Source organism: Armigeres subalbatus, chromosome 3 (genome assembly GCF_024139115.2).
Source record: "Armigeres subalbatus isolate Guangzhou_Male chromosome 3, GZ_Asu_2, whole genome shotgun sequence".
Classification (NCBI taxonomy): Eukaryota; Metazoa; Arthropoda; class Insecta; order Diptera; family Culicidae; genus Armigeres; species Armigeres subalbatus.
In genome coordinates, this window is record NC_085141.1 from 313,056,358 (window position 1) to 313,084,323 (window position 27,966).

At 39.1% G+C, this 27,966-nt stretch overlaps 3 protein-coding genes across 4 annotated transcripts in view; 1 reads left to right on the plus strand and 2 right to left on the minus strand.

Moving 5' to 3' along the window:
- LOC134225324 (low-density lipoprotein receptor-related protein 1) overlaps positions 1 to 19,373 on the minus strand; it is a 701,179-nt gene extending 681,806 nt beyond the window's left edge. The window contains exon 1 of one of the 2 annotated variants that reach the window (XM_062705293.1): positions 19,004 to 19,373. The gene's annotated coding sequence lies outside the window, so the exon portion shown is untranslated. Of the gene's footprint in view, positions 1 to 18,936 lie in introns of both variants that reach the window. The other variant, XM_062705292.1, reaches the window with a different exon arrangement.
- Positions 19,374 to 21,469: 2,096 nt separating this feature from the next.
- Positions 21,470 to 23,145, plus strand: LOC134222654 (uncharacterized). The gene is made up of 2 exons (XM_062701814.1): positions 21,470 to 21,493; positions 21,703 to 23,145. The coding sequence occupies exons 1-2, from the start codon at positions 21,470 to 21,472 to the stop codon at positions 23,143 to 23,145; spliced, it is 1,467 nt and encodes a 488-aa protein (XP_062557798.1).
- A 2,354-nt stretch (positions 23,146 to 25,499) lies between these two features.
- On the minus strand, positions 25,500 to 26,645 carry LOC134220811 (protein DEK-like). The gene is made up of 4 exons (XM_062699912.1): positions 26,238 to 26,645; positions 25,976 to 26,130; positions 25,747 to 25,899; positions 25,500 to 25,668 (listed from the first exon to the last, which is right to left on the minus strand). Exons 1-4 carry the CDS (start codon positions 26,461 to 26,463, stop codon positions 25,651 to 25,653), a joined length of 552 nt encoding a protein of 183 aa, XP_062555896.1. The 5' UTR covers positions 26,464 to 26,645; the 3' UTR covers positions 25,500 to 25,650.
- Between the last annotated feature and the right edge of the window lie 1,321 nt (positions 26,646 to 27,966).

Below are 27,966 nucleotides of genomic sequence, written 5' to 3' on the forward strand. Positions count from 1 at the left end.
CAGATACAAAATTTGGTTTTACAATTGCTTTATTTTAGGTGTTATTGAGCTTTTGAGCGGCATATTGGCGAACATCTTTACAAAGAGTGTTCAAGCTTACTACGGAATATGATATCCAGAAGTCGCAAATTTTTTGCGTAACAGATGACAACGTTTTTAAGCAATCCCTCGTGGCATCGTTAGAGCAACGTGACAAGATTCTGCTGGAAAGCCATGCTTTAAGAGCTGCACTATATCTAGATCCAATATGGAATTACGCTGGGTCGCAATTTTTTACACCCGCTAAGAAAAAACAAATTGTGGTATGAGAATGTCCCCATGGACACCACCTCCTCTTCCCTTCCACAACATAAATAACGTTTTGCGCATTTGGTTGAAAAATGCATCCGAATAAAAAAAAAGTTGGGACGAAAATATGGGGGCTGCTAAAGCATTTCTCTCCTCATATTTTTAACACATTTCCAATTTTTATTCGAAATCAATATATTTTCAGGATTGTTGTGTTCAACTATCCTCTCGTATTAGTCGGAATAAGAGCGTAGAAAGCGTTGATAGATGTCCAGAAAACTCCCAGCTAACAACTGAAAGTAAGAATATGGGCCTGCGCGATTTTCTTAACCAGAAATATGGCCCGAGCGTAGTGAAGCCGCTGGTGAATAGTACCATAGAACCCAAATACTTGATGTGCAATTCACACATCAACAAGATCCTGACGATGAGCATTTCGATGTGTGTCAAAACTGGATGAATGCAAAGTATGAGAATCCCTTGTTGTGGAAAATAGCAGATACTATTCTGGCTATTCCGGCAACACAATGTTCGGTTGCAAGAGATTTTAGTTTTTTTTTTCAATACATGTAAATGTCATGCAAGTTCGAACCAATTCGGAATTGATAAATAGTGCGCTCAAGTTTATATTTGAAAATCCATAACTTGTTGTTGTAGTATTGCTATATGTCTCTAAGAACACATAAATACCTACAAGCCAAATAAAAATATTTCTGGAATACAAAGAATCTAAGATAAAATTTTTAAAAACATTTCTGGAATACAAAGAATCTAAGATAAAATTTTTCACTAAAATCTGAGCTTATAATCCTAGGTTGCGGCTAGCATTAGTATCTACATCGTAATGTAGGGGAGGTTAGTATTGATCTACAAAGTAGTTTCTTGTTATAGACGATTGACTCAGCGACATCTTCATAAGTACCACTGGCTTGGTACGTATTCATTGGGAAGGGTTTTCCTGGAGCAGCCATGATAAATTTTATTTCGCAACATGCACAAAGAAAATTCCACTCAGCTTAACCAAAAATAGATTTTTCAAAATGCTTCGATTCATTTTGAGGTTTCTCAAATGACCATTTTCGTTGAAAATTCAACTTACAGTTTCATATATTATAGAGTGCAAATTAATAATATTAATTATTACGAGACGAGCCAGGTTCGGGCTGAAAGTCTCGGTAATAAAGATTTAAAAAAATATATTAATTATTCATGTGTTTTTTTTCCTAACACCGTATAGATAGAAGTGGTAGAAGGTTGTATCAAAGATACGACCGCAAATTGAACGTAGAATTACGTATAGTGCGATAGTGGATGTGAAATTCGATCATCGACATTTTGTGCCTGTTCATGCCATATGGCTAATAGCCGAAATGAAGGCAGATTAATGTAAAAGTAAAATATCAACACTTTTCAATAGTATAATGTATTGAATTATTGGTTTACAATAGTTGTATGAAAATGTCAGAATCAACGTTGGGCCCATTCGGATCAAGGAAAACCCAATTCTGGCATGGTACTGTCGGTTGTTTGGAGCATCTCTGACCAGTACTGAGATTTTCATTTTCATTGGGAGAAGTCACGCGATATTTACATTTAATTTTCTCTCAGTCTCATAGAAAACCAAATTTTCACGGGTTCAAACTATTGTTTGTCTGTCTCTGCTTCAACAGACTGCTTCAATAATTGACTAGTCATCGTTGTTTGCATATATCAATTAAAACTGTTTAGAATTTGAAAACAAACCAACATAACCATCATGAGTGCTTGTAATATTATAGGTGACCGGGACCCCTCTCAGGGTGTCTACTCATCTGTAAAAACAAAATTCCCAGATTTTTCCAGGTTTTTTACAGGTGTTTTACATTAATTTCCAGGCAAAAACTAACGTGCCATTTATAGATTTTACCAGCAAAAGATCAATTCAAAAAAGTAAATATTGCGAAAAATATTATTTTAAAGAATATTTTGGTGGCTTCACAAAACAATGTTGTAAATTACTTAAGAAATTCCTCCAGGAATTCCTTCGCAAGTTCACCCAGAAATTGCTTAAGCCATTCAATCAAAATTCCTTCAGGAATCACATAGGAAATTCCTCCAGGTATTCCTTTAAAAAATTCTCCATAGATTCCATCGGAAAATCATCCGGATTTAATTTGAAAATTTCTTTGCTAAAACTTTAGAAACATCTCAAGGAATTGTTTCGGAAATTCCTTTAGAGATGCATTTGGCGATTCCTTTACGATTTTTAAGTTCCTTTAGGTGTATGTTCGAAAATGTCTTGTGAAAATCCCTCGGAAATACCTTTATAAAATACTTTGCAGATTTCTTCAGATATTGGTTAAGTTTTCTATCGGAAATCTCTTTGAATTTTATTTCAGCTGTTTTTGCCTTTATTTTTTTTAAAGAAACTTAAGAAAACTTCTTAAGCAAATGTTCCGGAAATATGTTTGGGAATTTCTTCGGGAAATCCTTCAGAACTTTTTACGAAAACTCCTACTCTTTGCTAAAACTTTAGAAGACATCTAAAGGAATTTGTTTCGGAAATTCCTTTAGAGATGCATTTGGCGATTCCTTTACGATTTTTTAAGTTCCTTTAGGTGTTTGTTCGAAAATGTCTTGTGAAAATCCATCGGAAATACCTGTATAAAATACTTTGCAGATTTCTTCAGATATTGGTTAAGTTTTCTATCGGAAATCTCTTTGAATTTTATTTCAGCTGTTTTTTTTCTAAAGAATCTTTAGAAAACTTCTTAAGGAAATGTTCCGGAAATATGCTTGGGAATTTCTTCAGGAAATCCTTCAGAACTTCTTACGAAAACTCCTACAGGACATGTGTTGATGCAAAAATATGAGATTGCTGGGTACATGACGTAAGGCATAATACCTTCCTTATGTCGTGGGCTGTTTTTGGGACATATTATGCTTAACATCCTTTATGCGTAACGTACTCATGCCTAACGTCCTTATACCTGTTCGCAGCCAAGGTACCGGTACTATAAGTGTTAAACGGCCAAGTTATAGCCTATTCAGATTACGCCATTTATTTATTTATTTATTTATTTATATATTTCACAAATTTTGGCAATATAATTTCAATAGTTACAGCGCCACCAGCGTTCTATTACTGCTTTACTGTAAAAACCTTCGGAATATGCTCCGGATATTTTTTTTAAATTTCTTGGGATTTTTTAGGAACTCATCCAGAAGTATCTTAAGGAAAACTTAAGAAAACACTTGGAGGAGTTTTTCCGGATATTTTGTTTTTAAGAATTCTTTGGAAATACTCCGAGAATACCATTAGAAACTCCTTTGAAAAATCCATTTGGGAATCCTTCGGCTATTCTTTCAAGAATTTCTTTAGAAAAAAATCTTCACAAATGACTACACACTTTTTTTTTTTTTGAAAATGCCTTCAGGTTTCCTTTCGGGAATTTCTTAAAGAAACTATACGAAAAATCGTCCGGAAATTCGTTTTGAAATTCCTCCGGGAATTCTTTTCGATTTTTATCTTGGAAATTCCTCCAGAAATAATTTATAAAATTGCTAATCTTTCTTGTGAACACTCTCTTAGTGATTTCTTTGAATAATTCCTTGGAAAACTGATCCCGAAATTCCTTCGGAAGTTCCTCCAGGAATTGTTTTGAACAATCCTAACTAATTTAGTATTTTTAAATATTCCTAAAAAATTCCCGAAGGGATACTCAAAAGAATTTACAAAGCATTCCTAATTGATTTTCCGAATAAATTCCTAGATTTCACCAAGAATAGCTTCGGAAATTCTCCAGAAATTCGTTAGAAAATGGCAAAACGTTGTTTTGCGGAACAACGATCCATTAACGTTCACTACTTTTTCAATAGATTTGATTGGTATATTTATTCAAATATTTTTAAGGATTTTTTCATCTTTTGAGAGAATTTCACTCAATAGTAGCACATAGGGTTTACACCGCAACTCGGAAATCAATCAGTGTCAGTGGCAGTATCTCCCAAATCTTGTTGACCATCAAATGAACAACGATCTCCAGCTATCCAAGGGGCTTTTGGCTACAGTGCACTGCTTTCTTGGCCTTCCCCTTCAAACTTTATTGGAGTCGTAAAACTGTGCCAGTTTTTTGCTAACACCGAGATTTTTACATTGGCTTATAGCGTGGTAGTACCGACGAAGGCTCCACCCCACTACCCCGAATGGCATTACCCTGAAGGCCACTACCCCGAAAACCATAACCCCGAATGGGACACTACCCAGAAATCCATTAGCACGAAAGGCCATTTAGAATCTGTAGTATTCCATTATTATGTTTGACACCAACAGATATCTATGAATCGCAAAATTACAATCCTTGTAAAGAATTAAAAAAATAGAAATGCATTGTTTTGGAGTTAAAAGACTTTACTATTCCGTTTTCAAGTAGAAAACGAAATACGTATCTGTTGAAACACAGTGATTATAGTGCAAGTAAATGGAATAGCGAAATCTTTTAACTCTGTAACATTTTTCCGAAGACACTCAACAATAATTAATCAACAGTTTTGCTTGTCATAAGACTCGACAAGTACGAGACACTGAAGACGGCCTTACTGTTGGGGTCGAAATACGCATCTGTCAAAGGTACAATAAAGTAGTGAAATTAAATGGAATTGTACAAACTCGTCTTATGACAAGTAAATACATTCCACTAAAATCATAAAAAATTTTCGTATCAACAGTTTTGGTTTTTCGAAGAGATCGCAGCAAGCCATGCGCGCGGACGGTTGCTTTTAAATTTGCTGTCACGGTTTTTGTTCGTTTCCGCAAGAAATAGATTCGGCTGATGTGTATTTTTTGCATTTGTACTAGAAGAAAAAAGTTTAAGTTATCTGAAGTTTGAGATTTACGAGTTTGGTGACTTTTCTCAAAAGTATTCTTATTTGAGTGCGCGAAATCGTTTGTGTAGTTTGAATACGGGGATGAATTTGGTGAAAACATGTATGAATTTGTGAAAATACCAGGAAAATATGGATCAATAAAGAATTGATCGGAATAGCGCTGGAAGAGTAGTGGTTTGTTCGTGGACACTAGTTGTAATCTGCTCTTCCTCAGTTCATTTATACGGAATTGGATCAATTTGGTGAGATTGTTTCAATATGTTTTAATATGATTCAAAAACTAAATACGTGCTGGATTTAAAAATCCGGAAGTTTGTTTTTGGATCCATTATCCAATTGATAATGGTAGCATAAACAGGCGGGGCTTATTGCAAGTGAAAGTGACCTCGGACTGGACGTGAGTTACCAGGCAGTCTGAAATGGGTCACTGGAGCTGCAGTAGAGCTAACACCTTCTAACTCCCGGGCTAAAGCTGACTTTATTAACCTTTACGATACCAGCAGACAAAAACGACTGAAATTTATTTTTTAATTTACTTTCATTTCGTCAATTATCAAACGATTTTTACAAAACAGGCATGGTTGGATCAAAAATTTAATACGTTTTCAGGAAATGGTTTGAGGACGTGAATTTTCGTAATGGTCCCGGATTGAAACATAAAACCCCGTGGGGACCTAGAGTAACTCTTAATGTAATTTTTTCAAAAAAACTCAAAAAAATGATTTTGTTTATGGAAAATTTATGAATGGTGAATCTGAATGCAAGAATATTTTATATTTGAGATTTCAAGGACCCAGCAATTGGTTCCGGGTACATGGCTGCTTGATATCGGTTCCGGTAGGGACCTAAAGTGGACACTTCCGAAATGGATATATTGGAACCGTTTAAATACCCAACTGACTTGTATTCACTCACAAAAGCAAAAGGAGCTCATGCATTATACTTTAAAGTGTGTTTGACCACCTTCAGGTGGCCAACCTGGAGCCGGTTCCGGTGGGAACCCAATGAGGACATTTACGGATTTGATCATATTGGTGTCGTTCGACGGCTTAAAATTCGGGATTTTACTCGAATAAGCGATTCGAACTCATGCCGAATATTTCCAAGTGAATTTGGTCACACTCAGATGGCCAACCTGGAGCCGGTTCCGGTTGGAACCCAATGAGGACAATTACGGATTTGATCATATTAGTGCCGTTCGACGGCTTAAAATTCGGGATTTTCCTCAAACAAGCGACTAGAACTCATGCCGAGTACTTCCAGGGGAGTTTGGTAGCCCAAAGAGGACATACCGAATTGGGCATATTGGTGCAGTTCTACGGCTTGAAATTTAGGATTTTCCACACATAAGCAAATGGAACTCATGGTGAGTACTTCCAAGTTATTTTGATCACCTTCAAGTGGCCAACCTAGAGTAGGTTCCGGTGGGAACCCAATGAGGACATTTACGGATTGGATCATATTGGTGCCGTTCAACGGCTTATAATTAGTGTTTTTTCACGAATAAGCGAATGGTGAGTACTTCAAAGTGAGTTTGGTCACAACCAGTTGGCCAACTTGAGCCGGTTCCGGTGGGAACCTAAGAGGAAGTTTACGGAATTGAACATATTGGTGCCGTTAGTCGGCTTAAAATTCGTGATTTCTCATGAATAAGGGATTGGAACTTATTCAGTGTGTTTGTTATTCATGACCTGGAACCTTGAATCGTTCCAGTTGATGACCCAATGAGGACAATTGAAAAATTGAGCTTATGGGTGCTAGAGCTTTGCGCATATTGAAATGTTATCGGTGGCGACGTGATGGACCATTTTCAGTCAGCGACGGCGACGTGGCGAAATTCCTCCAGGAGTTCCTCCGGAAGTTCCTCAAGGAATTTCTCCGTAAGTTCCTCAAGGAATTCCTTCGTAAGTTCCTCAAGACATTCCTCCGTAAGTTCCTCAAGGAATTCCTCCGGAAATTCCTCAAGAAATTCCTCCGGAAATTCATCAAGAAGTTCCTCCAGGAATTCCTCCGGAAGTTCCTCCAGGAATTCCTCCGGAAGTTCCTCCAGGAATTCCTTCGGAAGTTCCTCCAGGAATTCCTTCGGAAGTTCCTCCAGGAATTCCTTCGGAAGTTCCTCCAGGAATTCCTCCGGAAGCTCGTCCAGGAATTCCTCCGGAAGTTCCTCCAGGAATTCCTCCGGAAGTTCCTCCAGGAATTCCTCCGGAAGTTCCTCCAGGAATTCCTCCGGAAGTTCCTCCAGGAATTCCTCCGGAAGTTCGTCCAGGAATTCCTCCGGAAGTTCCTCCAGGAATTCCTCCGGAAGTTCCTCCAGGAATTCCTCCGGAAGTTCCTCCAGGAATTCCTCCGGAAGTTCCTCCAGGAATTCCTCCGGAAGTTCCTCCAGGAATTTCTCCGGAAGTTCCTCCAGGAATTCCTCCGGAAGTTCCTCCAGGAATTCCTCCGGAAGTTCCTCCAGGAATTCCTCCGGAAGTTCCTCCAGGAATTCCTCCGGAAGTTCCTCCAGGAATTCCTCCGGAAGTTCCTCCAGGAATTCCTCCGGAAGTTCCTCCAGGAATTCCTCCGGAAGTTCCTCCAGGAATTCCTCCGGGAGTTCCCCCAGGACTGCCCCCGAGAGACCCACCAGGAACTCCTCCGCCGTCTCCTCCAGGAATTCCTCCGGAAGTTCCTCCAGGAATTCCTCCGGAAGTTCCTCCAGGAATTCCTCCGGAAGTTCCTCCAGGAATTCCTCCGGAAGTTCCTCCAGGAACTCCTCCGGAAGTTCCTCCAGGAATTCCTCCGGAAGTTCCTCCAGGAATTCCTCCGGAAGTTCCTCCAGGAATTCCTCCGGATGTTCCTCCAGGAATTCCTCCGGATGTTCCTCCAGGAACTCCTCTGGATGTTCCTCCAGGAACTCCTCCGGATGTTCCTCCAGGAATTCCTCCGGATGTTCCTCCAGGAATTCCTCCGGATGTTCCTCCAGGAATTCCTCCGGATGTTCCTCCAGGAATTCCTCCGGATGTTCCTCCAGGAATTCCTCCGGATGTTCCTCCAGGAATTCCTCCGGATGTTCCTCCAGGAATTCCTCCGGAGGTTCCTCCAGGAATTCCTCCGGAGGTTCCTCCAGGAATTCCTCCGGAAGTTCCTCCAGGAATTCCTCCGGAAGTTCCTCCAGGAATTCCTCCGGAAGTTCCTCCAGGAATTCCTCCGGAAGTTCCTCCAGGAATTCCTCCGGAAGTTCCTCCAGGAATTCCTCCGGAAGTTCCTCCAGGAATTCCGCCCGAAGTTCCTCAAGGAACTCCTCCGTAAGTTCCTCAAGGACTTCCGCCCGAAGTTCCTCGAAGAACTCCTCCGTAAGTTCCTCAAGGAATTGCTCCGGAAGTTCCTCAAGGAATTCCTCCGAAAGTTCCTCAATGAATTTCTCCGGAAGTTCCTCAAGGAATTCCTCCGGAAGTTCCTCAAGGAATTCCTTCGAAGTTGTCCGAAAGTTCCTCAAGGAATTTTTTCGGAAGTTCCTCAAGGAATTTCTCCGGAAGTTCCTCAAGGAAGCTCCTCAAGGAAGTTCCTCCGGCTCCAGGTTGGCCACCTAAAGGTTACCAAACTCCCCTGGAAGTACTCGGCATGAGTTCTAGTCGCTTGTTTGAGGAAAATCCCGAATTTTAAGCCGTCGAACGACACCAATATGATCAAATCCGTAGTTGTCCTCATTGGGTTCCAACCGGAACCGGCTCCAGGTTGGCCATCTGAGTGTGACCAAATTCACTTGGAAATATTCGGCATGAGTTCGAATCGCTTATTCGTGTAATATCCCGAATTTTAAGCCGTCGAACGACACCAATATGATCAAATCCGTAAATGTCCTCATTGGGTTCCCACCGGAACCGGCTCCAGGTTGGCCACCTGAAGGTGGTCAAACACACTTTAAAGTATAATGCATGAGCTCCTTTTGCTTTTGTGAGTGAATTCAAGTCATTTGGGTATTTAAACGGTTCCAATATATCCATTTCGGAAGTGTCCACTTTAGGTCCCTACCGGAACCGATATCAAGCAGCCATGTACCCGGAACCAATTGCTGGGTCCTTGAAATCTCAAATATAACATATGATTGCATTTAGATTCACCATTCATAGATTTTTCATGAACAAAATCATTTTTTCGTGAGTTTCTTCGAAAAATTACATTCTGGGTTACCATAGGTACCCCACGGGGTTTTGGCCTCAATCCGGAACCATTACGAAAATTCACGTCCTCAAGCCATTTCCTGAAAATATATTAAATTTTCGATCCAACCATGCCTGTTTCGTTAAAATCGGGTGATCATTGCCGAAATGAGAGCAAATTGAAAAATAATCTTTAGTCGTTTTCGTTTGCTGGTATCGTAAAGGTTAAAGACAGCTTTCTTCCATAATACCACTGCCGGACAGTGGGGGTTAGATTGAAGATACACACACACAACAGTTTTGGTTTTTCGTCTTTACTTAAACTGTCATTCTACCCCATCATAACCTGGAATAGTGCTATTCTATAAAAAAGAGTAAGAGAACCTTCATTCAATGCATTTTCCTGGTATAAGGCAGACAGAGGAGATGATGCCTTCTTTAAATCAACGCGTTTTCCCAGTATAAGGCGAGCCGAGATGAGATGATACCTTCTTTAAGTCAACGCGACTTCCCGAAGACAAACTTGCTATCTCTTTTCATCTGTCTCTCACACACGCTCTCCCTTTCTAGCTCACTCTTTACTTACTCACTTACTCCCTCTCTCACTATTACCCATGCCCTTCATACTAACTCACTTACTCTTACTCTCCCACTCCCTCTTAGTCACTCACTAACTCTTACTCACTCACTCACTCTTGCTCACTCGCTCATTCATACCACTCACTCACTTTTACTCGCTCACTCACTCTTACTTGCTCATTCTATCTTACTCATTCACTCACTCTTACTCACTCAATTTTACTCATCTGCCGTAATCTGGAAAAGTGACGTAACAGCCATTTTACAACATGCATGTTTTGCATATTTCTGTTAAAGAGCTCGATGAGTAGTACTCGTTAACACCACTTTTGTAAAATGGCGTATACGTCACTTTTTCAGATTACGGCAGTCATGCATTCACTCACTCACACTTACTCACTTTTTTTGTTGGGGCGTAGAACCACTGCGTCCATTGAGTTGAACTTTTGTGGTAAGAACATTACTCACTTACTCAGTCGCTCCTTTTTACTCACTCGCTCGCTCTTGCTCACTCATTCACTCTTACTCACTCACTCACTCTTACATACATTTACTCACTCTCATTCACTCATTTTTTCTTCTTTCCATTACCCGATTTGATTTTCTCTACTTTTCATTATCCGATTTGATGGTAACATGTTGCTTTGGACGGGACATGTGGTCTAATGAATGTTGGCCAAATGCGCCATTGCGTTTCAAATACATTGAGAATAACGTTTTTCAAAAAGAGCGGTAATAATAAAAATTAATTCAAAACCCAACTTAATTCCCCGAGTACTAATACTGCCTTTCTCGCATTTAGCCAAGACACCAACCTTATATGGCGCTAATATGTTTAGATGTGCCATTTTCTTTATAACTTTTAAACGCAACGGTCGATCGTTATCAAATTCAATAGTGATCAACTAGGCTTTGCCGCCTGTCGAATGAAACTTGTTGCGAGAAAATCGGTTGAGGATTACTATATGAAAAGTTGTCTAATGTTTTTCTTAGCTATTGTGCACACACATACGCACACACATACACACATACATACACACGGACAGACAGACATTTGCTCAGCTCGTCAAGCTGAGTCGATTGGTATATAACACTATGGGTCTCCGAGGCTTCTATAAAAAGTTCGTTTTCGTAGTGAAATGATAGCCTTTCGGTACAACTTTGTTGTACGAGAAAGGCAAAAAGGTGTGCATTTTTGGAAGCAATGAAATGTATCTCCTAAAAGTGATATTTCTACCTCTCTCATGTGATTTTCGCTTAGTAGATCAATTTGTGTGTGTATGTTTTTTTATTCCATCTTGCTTTAATGAATCAATAATTTTCTCCAAATGTTTAAGGACAGCATTCCCGAACAACCCAAATTTGGCCTGAAAAGGTAAACGTCAATTGTTCACAATTATATAAACACTAGGAACAGTTAAACTTATCGATTCTTTGGAAAAGTTGACCTTAAGTAGGTAAAGGGCGGGAAAGGTCATTTGGTCAAATGACAAAGTAAACGTTTCATCCACAGGGTGTCGAGTCCAGTTCCAATGAGTAGTCTACGACGTAAGCTATTCTGAAAGGTAAGAAGGATTTCTTAAAGCCGGAAAAAAGCCTTATAGTTCTTGCGAGTTCCTAAGTTAATGGAAGCTTAACAACTTCTAGTCGCAGAGCATTGGGGATTTATACAAATCATGATTCCATTATTGGCCTCTTCAATGTCATGGACTTTCTGAGGTGTGTCAAGGCATGATCGAAGATGAACACAAACCTCAACTGGCTCGCAGTCACGCATCGCTAGTTGTCCTCCGACTATCCTCACAAGGCAACAAGGTCGAAAGTCAGCTCGAGAGTCATTTGACCGAAAATTTGATTTGGCCAAAATGGACATACGGTCGAAAATGATGTTCAACCGAGCAGGTCATCTGACCGAAAAAGTCGTCTGGGCGAATAGATCATTTGACGGAAGATGTCGTTAGGTCAAAATGGTCGTTTGGCAGAAAGACCCATTTGGCAGAAAATGTTATTTGGACATACGACTAAACTGGTAATTTTACCGAGAAATACGTTCACCCGAATAGGTGATATTGCCATTTGACCGAATTGTTCATTTGGCAGAAATGGCCGTTGAGTCTCTTCAAAAGCAAGAAAATAAAAAATAAAAATAAATGATCGTGTTTCTGCACAGCACGCAGATAGCGCGATCGATGCAAATTTGTTCTACTAATAAAGCATATAGGAGCAGCAATAACCGGTAGAAAGATCAAATGACGATTTATGAATATGTTTTTATTATCTACCAAAGGGCTGTCAATAAGCCACGTCGACTCAATTTTCACAAAAAATCAATGAAAACAATTAAAAACAGAAAGAAATTGAATTCTCTGTCCACGGCTGCTGAAACCGAAATTGTCTAAGTCAACTAATGCAATATCCCTTGGATTCGAATTCTCCAAAAAGTGTGAGCCACCACATTTTTGCATTGGTTGCCACTGAACTATTCAATCTTCCAGAAGTTCGATGAATTTTCAGATTTTCAGGGGAAATTTTGAGTGAGAATTTGAAGTGGAAATTCCGTAGAAAAACAAGTCGAAAGTTTATAACACTAAAACTTCCCGTTAATATTTCAAAAGACTCTCGGTGAAAATTTTGATGCTTTCCTTGAAAATTCATTATAATATCTCGTTGAAGAACTTTCCGTTAAAAATAAAAGATAAAATTCGTGGAAATTTTGAAGAATTACCGTCATGCGGGGCTACTTTTGATTCCGGGGGCTACTTTGGATTTTTGATTTTCTAAAAAAAACTAAACGAAAAAAAAATCAAATTTGAAACAGAAAGTTGCCATCAATTTATCAACAAGACACCCGGATGGTGATAATGGCAATTTTAGAGTAGCTTACGTTATAATTCTTGTTTCAAAATGTCCAAAGTAGCCCCCGATTTGTCAAAAGAAGCCCCGCACGAGGTATTAAGATTATTAAGAATTAAATTCCAAAAGTTTTCCGATTAAAACTCAGAGGAACATTTTTCGTGAAAATTTGAAAGATGTTCCCAAAGTAATTTTAGAATATGCACCAATGGGGTTCCGAAATATTTCCCGTAGAGTTTCAAAATAACTTCCCATTCAATTTTTTTTAAAATTCATAGCGAATTTGAAGCAATTCCAGTACAAATTTTGGTAAATATTTCGGCCAATTTTCCATAAAAAATACGAAGTCTTTCCCGTGGAAATTACGAAGATTGTTTTTTTTTTATGGAAACTTGATATATCCCGCAGAAATTTCTGAGAATTTCCAGTGGAAGTTTTTAAGAATTTTCTTCGGAATTATATTGGTTATTCTGAAGAATTTCCATTTCCATCCCGGCAAGAAATTTCTGTTAAAATTTCGAAATATTTCCGCGGAAATTCGGAAGGGTTCTTATGGAAATTTCTAAAAAAAAATCCCAGTCAAATTTCGAAGTATCTCCCATAGTGCTTGGAAAGAGTTACCTCTAGAAATTCTGAAGAATTTCCTCTAGAAGTCCCAAAGATGATTCCTTGGAAATTCCAAAAAGTTTTCCTAGAAAATTCCAAGGAATATTCCGTTGTAATTCAAAATATTTTTCCGTGGAAACTCTAATGAATTTTTTGTGCAATTTCTCGGCCCTTTGCACCACCGGAGGTGTACAGGATCCATAAGTAAAGTAAGTAATTTCTAAAAAAAAGTTCCTGTGGAAAGTCCAAAGAATTTCTAAGTGGAAATTTCCTTGGGAAATCCAGCACAGTTTTACGCCGAATGCGGACTATATCTTCAATAAATTTCGATGGATTTTTCTAGAGATATTCAAAATATTCTTTCGTTGAAGACTTGCAAAAAATCCAGATTAACTCTAAAAAAACAAAGGAATCAACGCAATAAATCGCGACGTCGATCCACGCCACCACTAGCTTTCATTTAATAACTGTGGAAAAGCTAATAGAATACTAAGTTGAAAAGAAAGACAAGTACAAGCACCAGTTGGAATGTAGAGCCATAGAAGAAGAAAAAGAAGATCTAAGTTGAACTTCGATTACAAAAAAGTTCTGAAGAAGTTGTGACGAATTTTACTGGAAAACTTTTCTTGTGGAATATTTTTATTCATCGGAAAGTTAAAAAAAACTGTGATGAACAAGATTTAAAATTACTAGAAGAATGTAATTATTTTAACATTCTTTTGTACCATCGGATAAGCAACTTTTGGAGGTCCTTCACAAAAAATGCATGGAGATTGTGTGTGAATCAATGAAAGACCTGATGCAATTTTCAAAGAATGATCACATAAATATTACGAAAAAAGAAAACCAAGCAATTTAAAATAACATCGATTTCAACCTAGACCTGTGCGCCGCCGGGCCACGCCGCCGCCGCCGACACTTATTGACGTACGCCGACGCCGGTCAAGGTGTCGGCGGCGCGCCATACGCCGATTGGCTCCACGCCGCCGAATTTCGTATTTCACGCCGATGATTGGCCAACACAAAAATCACAGTATGTAGTGCGTTTGCGTCTACCGGACCAAGGCAACCTATCAGGCATTGATTAAATAGCTGTTATACCTTTAGCAGATTTATTTTTATCTCTGGCACTTTTACCGGCATTGGCGTGTTAAATGCTAGGTCATCCAAGAACTTCTTGGCAACAGACCTCCAAATCTACGAGCGTAGCGATGAACTCCTAATTTCATATGTAACTTCATGTGGAATAACTTCATTCTGGTCGCATTGGGTGGTTCATCATCTTTTTAAAGATTTGAATGTTACATATCTTAATTGGTCTAGTGCTTATATTTGCGGCTACAAGTCAACACTATGAAAGTTGAACTTGGATTCCCAGTCTGGTAGGATTTTTTTAAACTTCCCTGAGCATGGAGTATCATTGTGATAGCCTCGTGATATACGATTGGAAAAATTATTTGGCTTCTGGAGCTGGAGCACGATGGGACACGTGACCCATCAAATTGAACATTTCCTTCACTCCTCCTTGTACTTCAATTGCCAGAATTGTTCCAAAAAACGGGTTTAATTTATTTTTATAAAAAATTCCCAAAGACATTTCTTGGTTTTCCTGAAATAATGCCTAAAGGATATCCTGGAGGAAGTGCAGAAGGAATAATTGATGAAAGTTCTTAGAGTTTTGAGGAATTTTTGGATTTATCCTCGTGGATGATTGCCTGGAGAAAATTCTGAAGGAATTCTTGGAGGAATGTCCAACAAAATTTTTAAGAAATTTAAGAATGTCGGCAATTTCTTTAGGAGTTCTCTAGAAATTCGTACGGAGATATCCGAAATTTCGTCCTAGAATTTTGGAAGCAAAGGCGGAGAAAATTCCGAAGGAAATACTAGACGAATATCTGAGGCAGAGTAGAGACACTTACGCGAAGATAGAAAGAATCTCCTTTCAACAGTGTAATCCAACAGACTAATAAATAAATACGCAATACTTTATTTTGATAAACAATACCCATATAAATTTCTGGGATTTCTTGAAATATTTTCCGAAGAAAGTCCTGGAGAAAATTCTGAAGAAATGAACCTGAAGAAATTGCTTAGAGTCTTGAGGAATTTCTGAATCCATCTTCGTAGTAATTTTTGGAGGATTTTCTGAAGGAATCCCTGGAGAAAATTTAGAAGGAATTCTTGGAGGAATGTTCAAAAAATATCTTGAAGGAATCTAAGAATGTCGGTAATTCATTTGGAAATTATATCTTATATCTGAAAATTCGTCCTAGAATATTGGAAGGAAATGGCGGAGGAAATTCCAAAAGAATTACTAGATAAATTTCGAGGAATGGAATGCCTTATGAAATACCTGGAAAAGTTTCAGAGGAATTGTTAAAATAATTTCCGAAGGAATTTTTCAAAAGTATGTGTGTATGTACAGTTATCCATCATTCTGGCTTGAGTCTTGCTCTGCGTAAGGCTCCACCCAATATTACAGTCGAATTTAAAGACCATTCTGCTTTCAATGCACTGCTGTATGAAGGGCAAAAACCGGAGGCGGCAGACCCGTAAGCAGAGATTCTTACGCGAAGCCCGCGGGATCTCCTTTCAACAGTGTAATCCAACAGACTAATAAATAGATTCGCAATCCTTTTTGAGCTTTTCGAGGGGTAACTTCTTTGAGGAATGACGCGTCAAATCCTTTACAACTGTGGGGAGTGTACCCATCTACATGGGTAGAAATTTTTATTTCCAATTCCAAACAGATTTTTTGAAGCAATTCCTGATGGAATTGTCAAGATCAATCTTATTTAGAAGAATTTTTGTAAGAACATCCAGAAGAATTTCTTAAGATATTTCCTAATGTTCTAAGAAGTTCAGAAGCAATTCCTAAGGAAATTTCAAAGAAAAAGCTGGTTTCATTTGTGGACGTTTTTTGAAGGAATTCATGAAAAAATTCCCGATGGAATTCCTGACAGAATTTTTGAAAGTATATTAGAATGAGTTTTTTGATGTCTTTCCGAAATAATTCCTGAATATATTTTCTTATTTAAGGTGTTTTCGAGAAAATCTGTAGAAATTTTCGATGGAACTCCTGCAGTAAATTCCCAAGAAATTCTTGAGAATATCCGCCATCTCGATATTTTGGTAGTTTTTTTTGGCATGTAGTCTTAATTCTAGAGTCAAAACTGAGTTTGTTTCACTAGTGTCCAGATTTTCGAAGAAATTCTTATAGAAAATATTTAAATTTCAAAAGCTATTTGCTTGAAACATCCACTAAAAATCCTTCATTTAAAATTCTGTTCGAAAACCTCTTCAGGTTCTCTTTTGGTTATTCCTTCAAGAATAGAGTCGGAATTTCCTCCAGGAATTTCTTCGAAAATCTCTTTAGAAAAGCCACAGGAATTTATATGGATTCAGGATTTATGGATTTATATTCATGCAGGGATTCCGACAGAAAACCTTCTGAAAGGCCTTTTATTTATTTTTCAGAAACTCATTTGGAACTTCCTCCAGGAAGTCCTTAGAAAATTCCTGCAGGAATATCTCCGGAACGAATCATAAGGAGGAATTTTAAAGGAATTTTCGAAGAAACTCGTAAACAAATATTAAAAAATGAATGAATTTACAAACAAAATTTCCGAAGATTTTCCAAAAGAATTTCAGAAGAGATTCCTGAAAGAGTTCTTAGAGGAATTTTAAAAGAAATTTGCGGAGATCTATAGGAATTTCTGAAAAAGTTGCTAAAGGAATTTCAGGGAGGAATGTTCGAAGGCATTCTTAAAGAAAATTTGGAAAAAATCCTGGAGAAAGTTCTAAATAAATTCCAGAGAGAAATTTCGAGAGAATACTAAAATATCTTCCTAGAGTTTCAAAAGAAATTGTTGAGGAATTACTGGAAGAATTTTTTTTAGAAATTCAAAACAAATTCCTGAAAGGAATTTCTAAGAAAAAATGCTAAGTCTAACTCCAAAGGTTTTTTCAAAAGGATTTCCGATTGTATTCCTAAATCAGTGTCCCTAGGTATTCTATAGTCCTTGAAAGATTTTCCATTGGAATTTCCTAAGAAATTCTTAAAGGAATTTTCAAAGGAACTCCTAAAAAAGTTTTCCAATGAATTTCTAAAGAAATTCCCAAAAGACTCCGTAAAGGAATTTCCGAAGCAATCCCTAAAGTAATTTCTAAGGAAATTTCTGAAGGAACCTTTGAAGAAATTTAGGAACGAATTTGCGAAGAAATACCCAAATAAATTTTCAAGGGAATTCTTAGAAGAAGTTTTGAAGGAATTCATTAGGGAACATCTTAATTAATGCTTAAAATTCCTTTTTCGAATTTTCTGAGGAATATATTGAGGAATTTCCGAACGAATTTATGGATTTGTATCCAAATTGCTTTCCAATGAACTTATGTGCTGTGATGCGACAATGTCCTAGTGGAGGATGTGATGTAAACTTTTGCTCTGGACATACAAGCTACACCTATTAGGATGTTCACCCCATCAGTCTGACTGTAGCTAGTAATTCAAGACAAAATTTTCAAAACGACTTATCTGCTTTTGTAAACAAAGATTCAAACGACGATTTGACGAATCTGATAGCTCTCCCACCCAAACTAACACCATCAATAGGTAGGTGAAGGTTTCCGCTACCTGTTGATGGTGTTGGTTTGCGTGGGAGTGCTATCAGATTCGTCAAATCGTCGTTTGAATCTTTGTTTACAAAAGCAGATAAGTCGTTTTGAAAATGTTGTCTTGAATTGTACAAAAAATAATAATAAAAGGCATCATCTGGTTTGCTGCGTGAAACTTTTTTTCTCAACTCAAAATTCTTCACGCCGATTCACGCCGCCGCCGCCGCCGCCGAACATTGCTTACGGCGTGACGCCGCCGACGCCGCCGCCGCCGATGTAAAAATGGCCTTACGCCGCCGCCGTTCACAAATACTTCGGCGCACAGGTCTATTTCAACCTGCTTATGTTGTTTCCTTTCACTTAGGAAGTACGTCCACCGATAAAAGTCAATTCTTTGTGCAATAACTCTAGCAGCATATTAATAGTGGAATTTGTGGAACAGAGAAGTCTAAAAAATCTACCGAAGGGAAGAATTAATCAAAGATTTTACAATTGAAGAAGAAAAAAACTATAAGACAAACAATTTCTGAAAAATAATAAATTTCTGAATTAATTCTTATCAATTTACAGTCAAATTTGAGAAAAACAATAACAAAACTAAGCGAACCCTTGAAATATTTTAGATGCACGTTTTGAAGAAAGTCCTGGTCCTGGAAATTCTAAAACAATTTTAAGGATGTAATAGACTGGAAGAATGAATTCTTAAAAGATCTTGACGAAAGGTCTTTCAACTTTTAAGGAGCATCAGGAGAGATCCCGGGAAGAATCGCCAGGAATTGTGATTTTTTCAGGGACACCAAAGGACATTTATGAAGTAATTCGTAGAGGTACGTATGCTAAAGTTCATCTCCATATTTCCATTGAATTTTCTAGACATTATATGTATAAGTAAATCCATCAACTTCACGATATAAATGCAGTTCCATATTTTCAACTAACTCTTCCAAGATCCGCCCCACTGCGTGCCATCGGTGGTATTATTTCGCCTCACCTCTGAAACCCTACCACCTCAACCAATCACGGTCAAAATTCTTGCACAAAAATATTCACTTCGCAACCTTTATTTGCCGTCTTCCTGCGGATCGCAACAACACCACCAACGTGTATTATTATTCCAGAACTTGTCCGGTCACTTTTGCCTCGGCGAAGCGAACAGCACTTTCGGCTTGCTTCTTCTATATAGGCCCACCACACACAATCGTCTTCTTCCCAACCACCAGCAGGCAGGGAAGGCAATAGCACAATATCACTCTGGGTATCCGCGAATAGAGGATGCTGCTGCGGCTGATCCTCTCTCCTCAGCTGGCGTACAGCGAACACCTATTAAATGTCTTCTTGCTGTAGTTGGCTTGTTACACAATGTCCCTCTGGCACTAGGAGAAAAAAAATCTTCCGAACCCAACGCGACGCACGTCCAACCGACACGAGTTCTCGACACAGAATGAGAGATTCTTTTGAAACTGAAATCAGGATTCTCTTCACTCGGCGATGTTGTTGCTGATTTCGCACACGACTTCAGTCTGACCCAACACAACCACCATTCATCCATCGCGCACTGTTGAATGTTTGTATCATCATCGTCGTCGCCCGTGATTATCGTGGGTGTGTGCCCGATTGTGGGCTTCAACTTCCAAGGATCACCAATGAATGAGGATTTGAATAGGCGTAATATGTAAATCAATTAGAAACCAAGTGTGTGTTGTTTCATTGCGTACATATCAAACATACATGACTTGAGACCCTGGAGGCGACATCACAGTTGTCTCAACATACTTATTAAGCAGTGGATTAAAATTAAGAAAACAAAATCCATTTAATTTATCAAAAAATATATAACAAAGTTCTCCAAGAAGGTGAGATACAGAAAGAATATACTGATAAATTATTATAAAAAATATTGTATGGCTTAATAATAGTAAAAAATATATATTTATTAGTTACAATGATTAAATAATATCTTAATCGACTATCGCCGCTTCAGATGCAATCATCCTACTCGACAGCGTGTTCGTTCGCAAAGCCTCCACCGCACACGCGGATACGATCTCGCGCATTTCACATACAGCAGCTGTTGTCGTCGCGACGGCGATGACCAAGAACTCGCGATGGGAAGCCACATAAAACTCATAACACAAAATCACAACTACCTACATGCGGCATGCGGCTCGGCTGCTTCGTCGGGAGCGAACGCTTCCAGTAACAGAAGAACAACAACTACTGTTGTTGTTACTATAGCAATGCTGCATGTGGGCGACGCCAATGCCGATAGTGTTGCGAGCAGTCGTCGATCGAGAGCATCGAAGAATGACAACGTAAAAAGCCGGTAAACAAAAGGAATGTTTTCAATCGGTGGCCAGTTGTGTGGGTGCGCGAGAGCGATTCTTGAATGGATTTACGTTTGTTTCTCCCATTGATGGTTTGTTTTGTTCTTTCGAGAGAGCTCTACTCGGTACCCACACTAACAACAGTTAGATGGTGATGCTCTCGCTGTGACCGCCGAAAACGGTGCACCAGAGGGTCCCAATTTTTAAACCAGAATTCATCCAATTTACATCTAATAAAATTAAATTACGATTCGGGTAAATTTTGGATTAATAAAACATTACAGTTTATGTTGCTGTAATTTCAAAATAAATTACAATTGACTTTCTGTTTGTCGATGTTCGATTTATCGATACCTTTCTCCAAACTTTTTCATGGTCCTTTTAATGCACATAAAATTTTGTTTTCTACATCTACATTTCTGTTTATTTCGAAGGTGTTCATCGTTTTTATAGATTCAATATATATTAAAATTCTCTAGAGATGGCTCTGAATAAGACAATGTGACGAGCTTGGTGGCCTAGTGTCTACCGCTTATGTCTTATAAGCAGGAGCTCGTAGGTTCTCAATTCCTACTGTTATAACCTTCCACACTATTAAATCTAAAACCTCCCGTTGTGACATGAGATCATGACGTCTTCCGTTGTGAAATGAAATGTACATGGCATCTCAACTTTATTGTCAGAGTGGATCAGCTGAAAATGGAACAATCGTTGTTTCAAGGTCTTGGGTGCGTCAAGGATTTCGCGTACGACATAGATCAAGTCGATAACCCTACCTTCGTCTCCTTTTCACCACGACGAATTCCTCATCCATTACGACGAGCAGTGAATGACGAGCTGGAGCGAATGGCTGCATTCATCCTATCAGCAAACTATCACCTGTCAGATTATGCAATGGTCATCGTTAGGAAAAAGGTTATCTGCGAATCTGTATAGACCCTTCTCAAGTTAACCGTATCCTCCTCCGTCGAATGCATTTCCTGTCGACAATTGAAGAAATATTGATTAACGTCAGTCCTGGAAGTTACTTCTCGATTCAGGGTCGGAGAGCAATTTTATCACCGAACGTCTAAGCCAGCGTTTAAGGGTTTCTCGCAGCAAAGTGGATATTTCGGTTCTTGGCATTGGCCAGGCAGTAACTAAGGCCAAACAAAGATTTTGGTCACGATCCGTTCAAGGCTGTCGGAGTTCTCATGCCAGATGGGTTTCCTGGTGCATCCAAAGGTAACAGCCAATCTGCCTACCGTCAGCATCGATATCGCTGGTTGGGCGATTCCGGAAGGCATCGAATTGGCAGATCCCTCGTTTTGTACTCCAGAACACAGAGCGTTTGGATGAGCTACTAACAAGGTTCTGGTCCATGGAGGAGGGTGAGTCCATTCACAATTATTCTCCTGAAGAAAATCGTTGTGAAGCTATATTTTCGAGTACAGCGCGGAGCGGATGGCCGCTATTCTGTATCAATCCCCAAGAACGAAGACGTCATATCTCAGTTGGGTGAATCTAAGGAGATCGCATTCCAGCGTTTTCTAGGCACTGAGCGGAGGCTCAACAGGGATCCCGATCTTAGAAAACAGTACGTTAACTTCATGGAGGAGTACTTGAAGTTGGGTCATATGCGGAAGATTGAAGAGGATCCTGAAACTACCAAACGATGTTTTCTTCCCCATCATCCGGTGGTTAAAGCAGCCAGCACCACTACCAAGGTTCGGATAGTGTTCGATGCGTCCTGTAAAACTACCGTGGGACTGTCTCTGAACGATACATTACTGGTAGGACCAGTTATTCAACAGGATCTTCGACCTATTATTCTTCGATGCTGTACGAAGCAGATATTGTTAGTGGCTGATGTGGAGAAAATGTTCCGCCAAATATCTGTACATCCAGCGGACAGGGCTCTGCAATCGATTCTAAGGCGTTCGTCTCCTTTAGAGGAAGTGGGTGTGTACGAGTTGAACACCGTTACCTACGGAACAAAACCGGCTCCGTTCTTGGCGACTCGAACATTAAATCAACTAGCCATGGATGAAGGTGAACGATACCCTCTAGCAGCAAAGGCGATCACCGAGGACACCTATATGGACGATGTCATCACCGGGTGCGATAACTTGGAGGAGGCCAGAAAGTTGCAGAACCAACTGGATGAAATGACATGTAGAGGTGGGTTACGTCTAAGGAAATGGGCGTGCAACTATGCAGAAGTCCTGCAGGAGATTCCCGATAAAAATCTGGCAATTCGTCCCCCAGATGGAATACACCTTGATCCTGATCCATCTGTAAAGGCATTAGGATTAACTTGGCTGCCAGGAAGCGACAATTTCCGTTTTCATTCCGCTGTTCCTATAATCGATCCTGAAGACATTCTCACTAAACTCAAAGTCCTATCTATCATCGCTACATTATTTGACCCGCTGGGATTCATCGGTGCTACAACAACTGCTGCGAAGATTTTTATGCAGCTGCTATGGACACTGGAGGATGAAAAGGGCAAGAAGTTAGGGTGGGATCAGCCTTCGACGCTGGGTGAGTCTTGGAAGAAATTTCATGAGCAACTCCCCATTCTCGACGAAATAAAAATTGATCGTTGCATTATCATTCCAAACGCCGTAGAAGTGGAATTTCACTTTTTCTCCGATGCCTCTGGAAAGGCTTATGGCACATGCTTGTACGTCCGTAGTCAAGATCATTGTGGCATCGTCAAGGTTCAACTGCTTTCGTCGAGATCTAAGGTCGCTCCTCTTAAAACCCAATCCATACCAAGGTTGGAACTCTGTGGTGCATTAGTGGCGGCGCAACTCTTTGAGAAGGTCCGTCAGGCTACTAATCTCCAAGTCAACACCACTTTTTGGGTAGACTCCACATGCACTTTACGGTGAATTGAAGCTCCTCCTTCAACGTGGTCAGTATTCGTCGCAAACAGAGTAGCAAAGATCCAGTCGATTACGGAGGGCTGCAACTGGAGGCTTGTATCAGGAAATGACAACCCAGCTGACCTAATTTCGAGGGGTGTAGGTCCAAGGGAGATCATCCATAACAACTTCTGGTGGTGCAGGTTAAAGGATGTTTAAATTCCAGTCCACTGACGTCAATGTCAGATGACCCAGACGACCTAGAACCGCTTACACCGGCCCACTTTCTGGTTGGACAATCTTTACAATCATTTCCTGAAGAAGATGTTCGGCCAACACCAACAAACCGACTTAAACATTGGCAGGTCGTGAAGCTGCATCCTGGAAACGACGGAGTTATTCGAGTCATAACTATCAAAACAGCTTCTGGTGAACTGAAGAGATCGGTAGAGAAGGTTTGCTTGCTTCCTATGCCGGAATCAGCAAGCGATGTTTGAACCTAAATCATTATCCATCCCTGTCCCCATCGAAGAGGATTTTCTACTTACAGGTTCAGAAATCAACATTTCAGGGTGGATGAGAATGTTTATAAAGAGCCCCGCACATAGGATACGTTTGCGTTGCGTTTGACAGTTTTCCCATGGGAAATGTGTCAAACGCAACGCAAACGTATGCTATGTGCTGCGGGCTCTTAAGAACCACCCTAACCAACTTATTCTGGTTCAACCGCACCGCAGCAGGGACTGTCTGCTTGCCATTGTTCTCCGAGTAGCTCGACGGTCGGCTACATCAAATCACTTTTGCTTTCGATGAGGATTCAGTGACGTCATTGATGCAGGTGATGGATGGATCGAAGGTAGAATGACGATCATATGGATGCTGAGTGGAAGAGTGTTTCGTGAATTTATTTTCACCACCCAACGTTCAGTTGGAGATTTGAATAATTTTGTAGTTGAAGGTAGAGAGAAGACGAGTAGTAATATTCAAGACATGATCGGGAACGGTCCTGCGTGACCAGATAAATTTATAAGTGTGAATTGTTAGTGTTAAGGCAAAATAAATGTAGTTTGTGTAATGCCTCGATAAATAAAGTAGTCTTTATGTGAAGTGATTGTGTTCTGCTGTGAACCTTAATATCACCGGCAATTGTAACCGCCAAGAGGACTTTTTGTCGCCAGTCGACCCACTGTGTTTGGCCCTAGGAATAGCAAGCACCAAGAGAAGGCTTGCTCGGAATGAATCGAGCCCGTCGAGCCACCCCAACCACACACCCTTCATCAACGATCGGTTCAGGTATCCTACACCGTGATTGATCAGAACTGATGTAAATTGCACTGCGATCCAAGTGAATTCAGGGGGTATACCCCATTAGGCATAATGGACGTTAAACATAACGGACGTTAGGCAAAATGTACATTAGACATAATGGACCTTAGGCATAATGGACGTTAAGCATAATGGACATTAGGCATAAAATGACGCAAATAATAGCCTATGACATAAAGAAAGGCAGAATTATGCCAAACGTCCATTATGCCTAACGTCCATTATGTCTAATGTACATTTTGCCTAACGTCCGTTATGTTTAACGTTCATTATGCCTAACGTCGTGGACCCGGCATTTACCACCTATTCTCGAAGTACACATTTGAGTAGCTCAAATCTAGATTAAAACGGCGCCGGCCAAGTTCTTACAGTCAGCTGGGAAGTGTGGGGAATGTTAGTGTATAGTTATTTGGGCTTATTCTACGAGTGGAGTGACGTGAGATTGCTCGAATGACGTGAGAAGAGTCGTATAGCCTCATTTGAATAACATGGTCACCTCACGTGAGAATTGCTAAAATCGACTCACCTCACGTCACTCGACTCGTAGAATAAGCCCAATTGTTGTTACTAGAGACCGAGAATAACTCTGCATCCCCAAATAACCACGGAAAGGAAGTTTTATTTCTTAGGTAGGGTAGATAAACTGAAGCTTAAATCGAGGATTCCACCAAGGAAAGTGATATAGTCCATGCCATATTGTTTTTTTTTTCATATGGACGAACCTGGGAATAAACCCACGACATCCTGCTTGTAAGTCAGAAATGGTAGTTACTAGACAACCGAGCTCATCTTGAACGTAGCTGAGCTTAGTTTTTACTGACTACATATCTGTAATAGTATTGAACAGAATCATTGTAAATGCACAAAGAATCAACTGAACGACTGGTAGGGATTGTTAAAACATTCTCAGTGTGCAAGTTTCAGTGACTTTTCAAAGGGGCGGAATTTAAGGAATTTGATCACAGAAAATGAAATTCTTGCCCCTTTGAAAACACATGGGGGATCAAATCCCGTGATGGTTATGTGATAGTAAATCAATTACAGCTGTGTAAGCATTATTTTGTATAATGCACAGATTTATTAGTTTTAGTTGTCCTTTTATAATTAATTAGCTTTGTTTTTTGGCGTAACAACAATACCTGAGCTTATATTGGTATCGATTCATACAAACAGTTTTCAAATATTTTTTAACAATAAATATTAAAATCACGGTTGGCGGATGAGCTAGAAAAAAAAAGTGATATTTTATTTAGTATGCTAATATGTATATATGTATACATATTTATAACGTATAACACTTACGTATTTTATGGTGTCCTTAATTAATGTTTCCTTTATTGTCAGATCATAGTCTGGATATTTATCGTACACTATCTTACTGACCATTTTCATAGTTATTTTGTCCCAGTTAGAATTTTGAAGGATTACTTTCACAAATTCAATTATTTCTTCATCCTAAAATGTTTTAACAAGAAACCGTGGTTTAATACTTTCGCTATCAGATACGTTAATAATTATTATTCGTATTTACATTTGGAAATTCTCCCGTGGTCTTCGTTTTTGTGATAGCTCCCAGAAGTTTCTCATCCATGTAGTAATCTCGATCAATTGGTTTTGTTCCTCCACATGAGCTCTCGTTATTCTCCGAGACTTTCGAAGAGTATTCTTGATCCTTTCTATCTCGTTCTGCAAAACGAATAGGTACGGAAAACAAATTGATTGAAACAATTGAAATTATTTCAATAAATTTCATCTCATTAGAACAATGTATTGAAAGGGAGCAATTGACTTACCCATCGACTCAGACCGCTCAGTCACCGACGGTGCATCGGAACTACCAGTTGCTTCATCATAATTAAAAACAACAGCACTACCATTACCATCGACCACGCTGCCGCTGACTACGTTTGGTGTGCCAGCACCAATACCTGCACTCGACGTGGAATCTTTACTGCCAACCACATTTGAAGCCTGCAGCGTCGCGGAGATAATCAATACAATTTGCAGTAAAATAATCATTTTAACACTGTTCTCGAGTTATACACACATTATTCGACCCATAAGTGCCGATTTTATGATGATTTCTATTAGCTAATTCTGGTTTGTTTTGATATGGTCTCTAACAAACCTATGTCCGAGCCTATGTCGCGTTATTTTCATTAGTCTCGAAACTACCACACCGTAGAAGTAAATGGAAACGCTAGTATGAAATGGATGGTCGCGCAAATATCTGGATAGGAACCCCAGAGACTACCTACATAAATATGATTTGTTTCAACGCTCGGAAATTTTTCAGATTATTCACAACATAGACGAGTCCAAGTAAAAATAAGAAGAAGACACAACGCACATAGGGGTATTTCGCCATTCTAGCCGGAATAAAGTTAAATTTTCAAAATTGTCCTAGAGCAGTCTAAATATGTCTCAAACTTCTCTGAATAGTAGACGAGCCACTCCTAGTACTAGGTTTTCTATTTAGATTTCAAGTTTTACCACTACACTTCTAGAAAGTTAGAGGTTTTTCATTGAGAAAATACCGATTTTCTCTGTTGAATTTGATTACGTTCGGTGTGTTTTATTGTGGTCAAATATTTGTCACAGTAATCCACAGATCAGTACATACCATGAAAAAGTAGACAAAATAGTATCATGTAAACGTGTTTTTGACAAGAATAAATGATTCTGAACAGAAATACAAAAGAGTAATTCGAAGTCCATTTTCGAGCTAAAACTAGTTAATATTCCTCATATTTTCAATAAGCATAAAACACTTATTCGATGATATTCGGTAATATTTCAGTATAGAGAGGCCGCATTTATGTCTATATTTTAGGATCCCGAAGAAAAATCTTGCGCAAATTTGCGCCATTTTGAAAGCGGATGTTTTTAGTTTGGTATTGTATTTAAGGCATTTATGACCTATATCATACATTCAACATCCCTATGAAAAGAGGAAGAGTCATAGAGAAATTTCCATGACGGCATCTTTTAGCTCTATGTTTCCCCTTGCAAACACATAGAGTTGAACTGATTTCGGTAGAAGCGATGACGAGAACGAATTAATTAAAATTATCAATGTTTTTCAGGGTTTTAAAGGATAAAGCACATGGGTCAAAAAGTGAAAATTAAGAAAACTGATATTTCAGCTAAATTATCATCACAGTATCATAAAATAAGGTGAAATATAGCAGTTTGAGAGATAAAATAATTTATTCCGGCTAGATTGCGAAAATACCCCTATGTGCAACGGATCCTAAATCTTAGCATAGGAAGATAATTTTAAAATGCTCATAATAAATTCTAGACAAAATGTAATTAAAATCTGATTAATGTACGATACGGAAAAAGTTCTGAAGTACATATTTGAAAGTATTTTTTTTGTATATTTTGCAAATATGACATATGCATTGTATCTTCATAGGGTATATGGCTCAAACCTTAGCATATTATGCTGTGGTTGAGAATATTTATTGTTGTACATCAGCATACATTGGAGCTCTAACCAATATTATGCCATCAGGC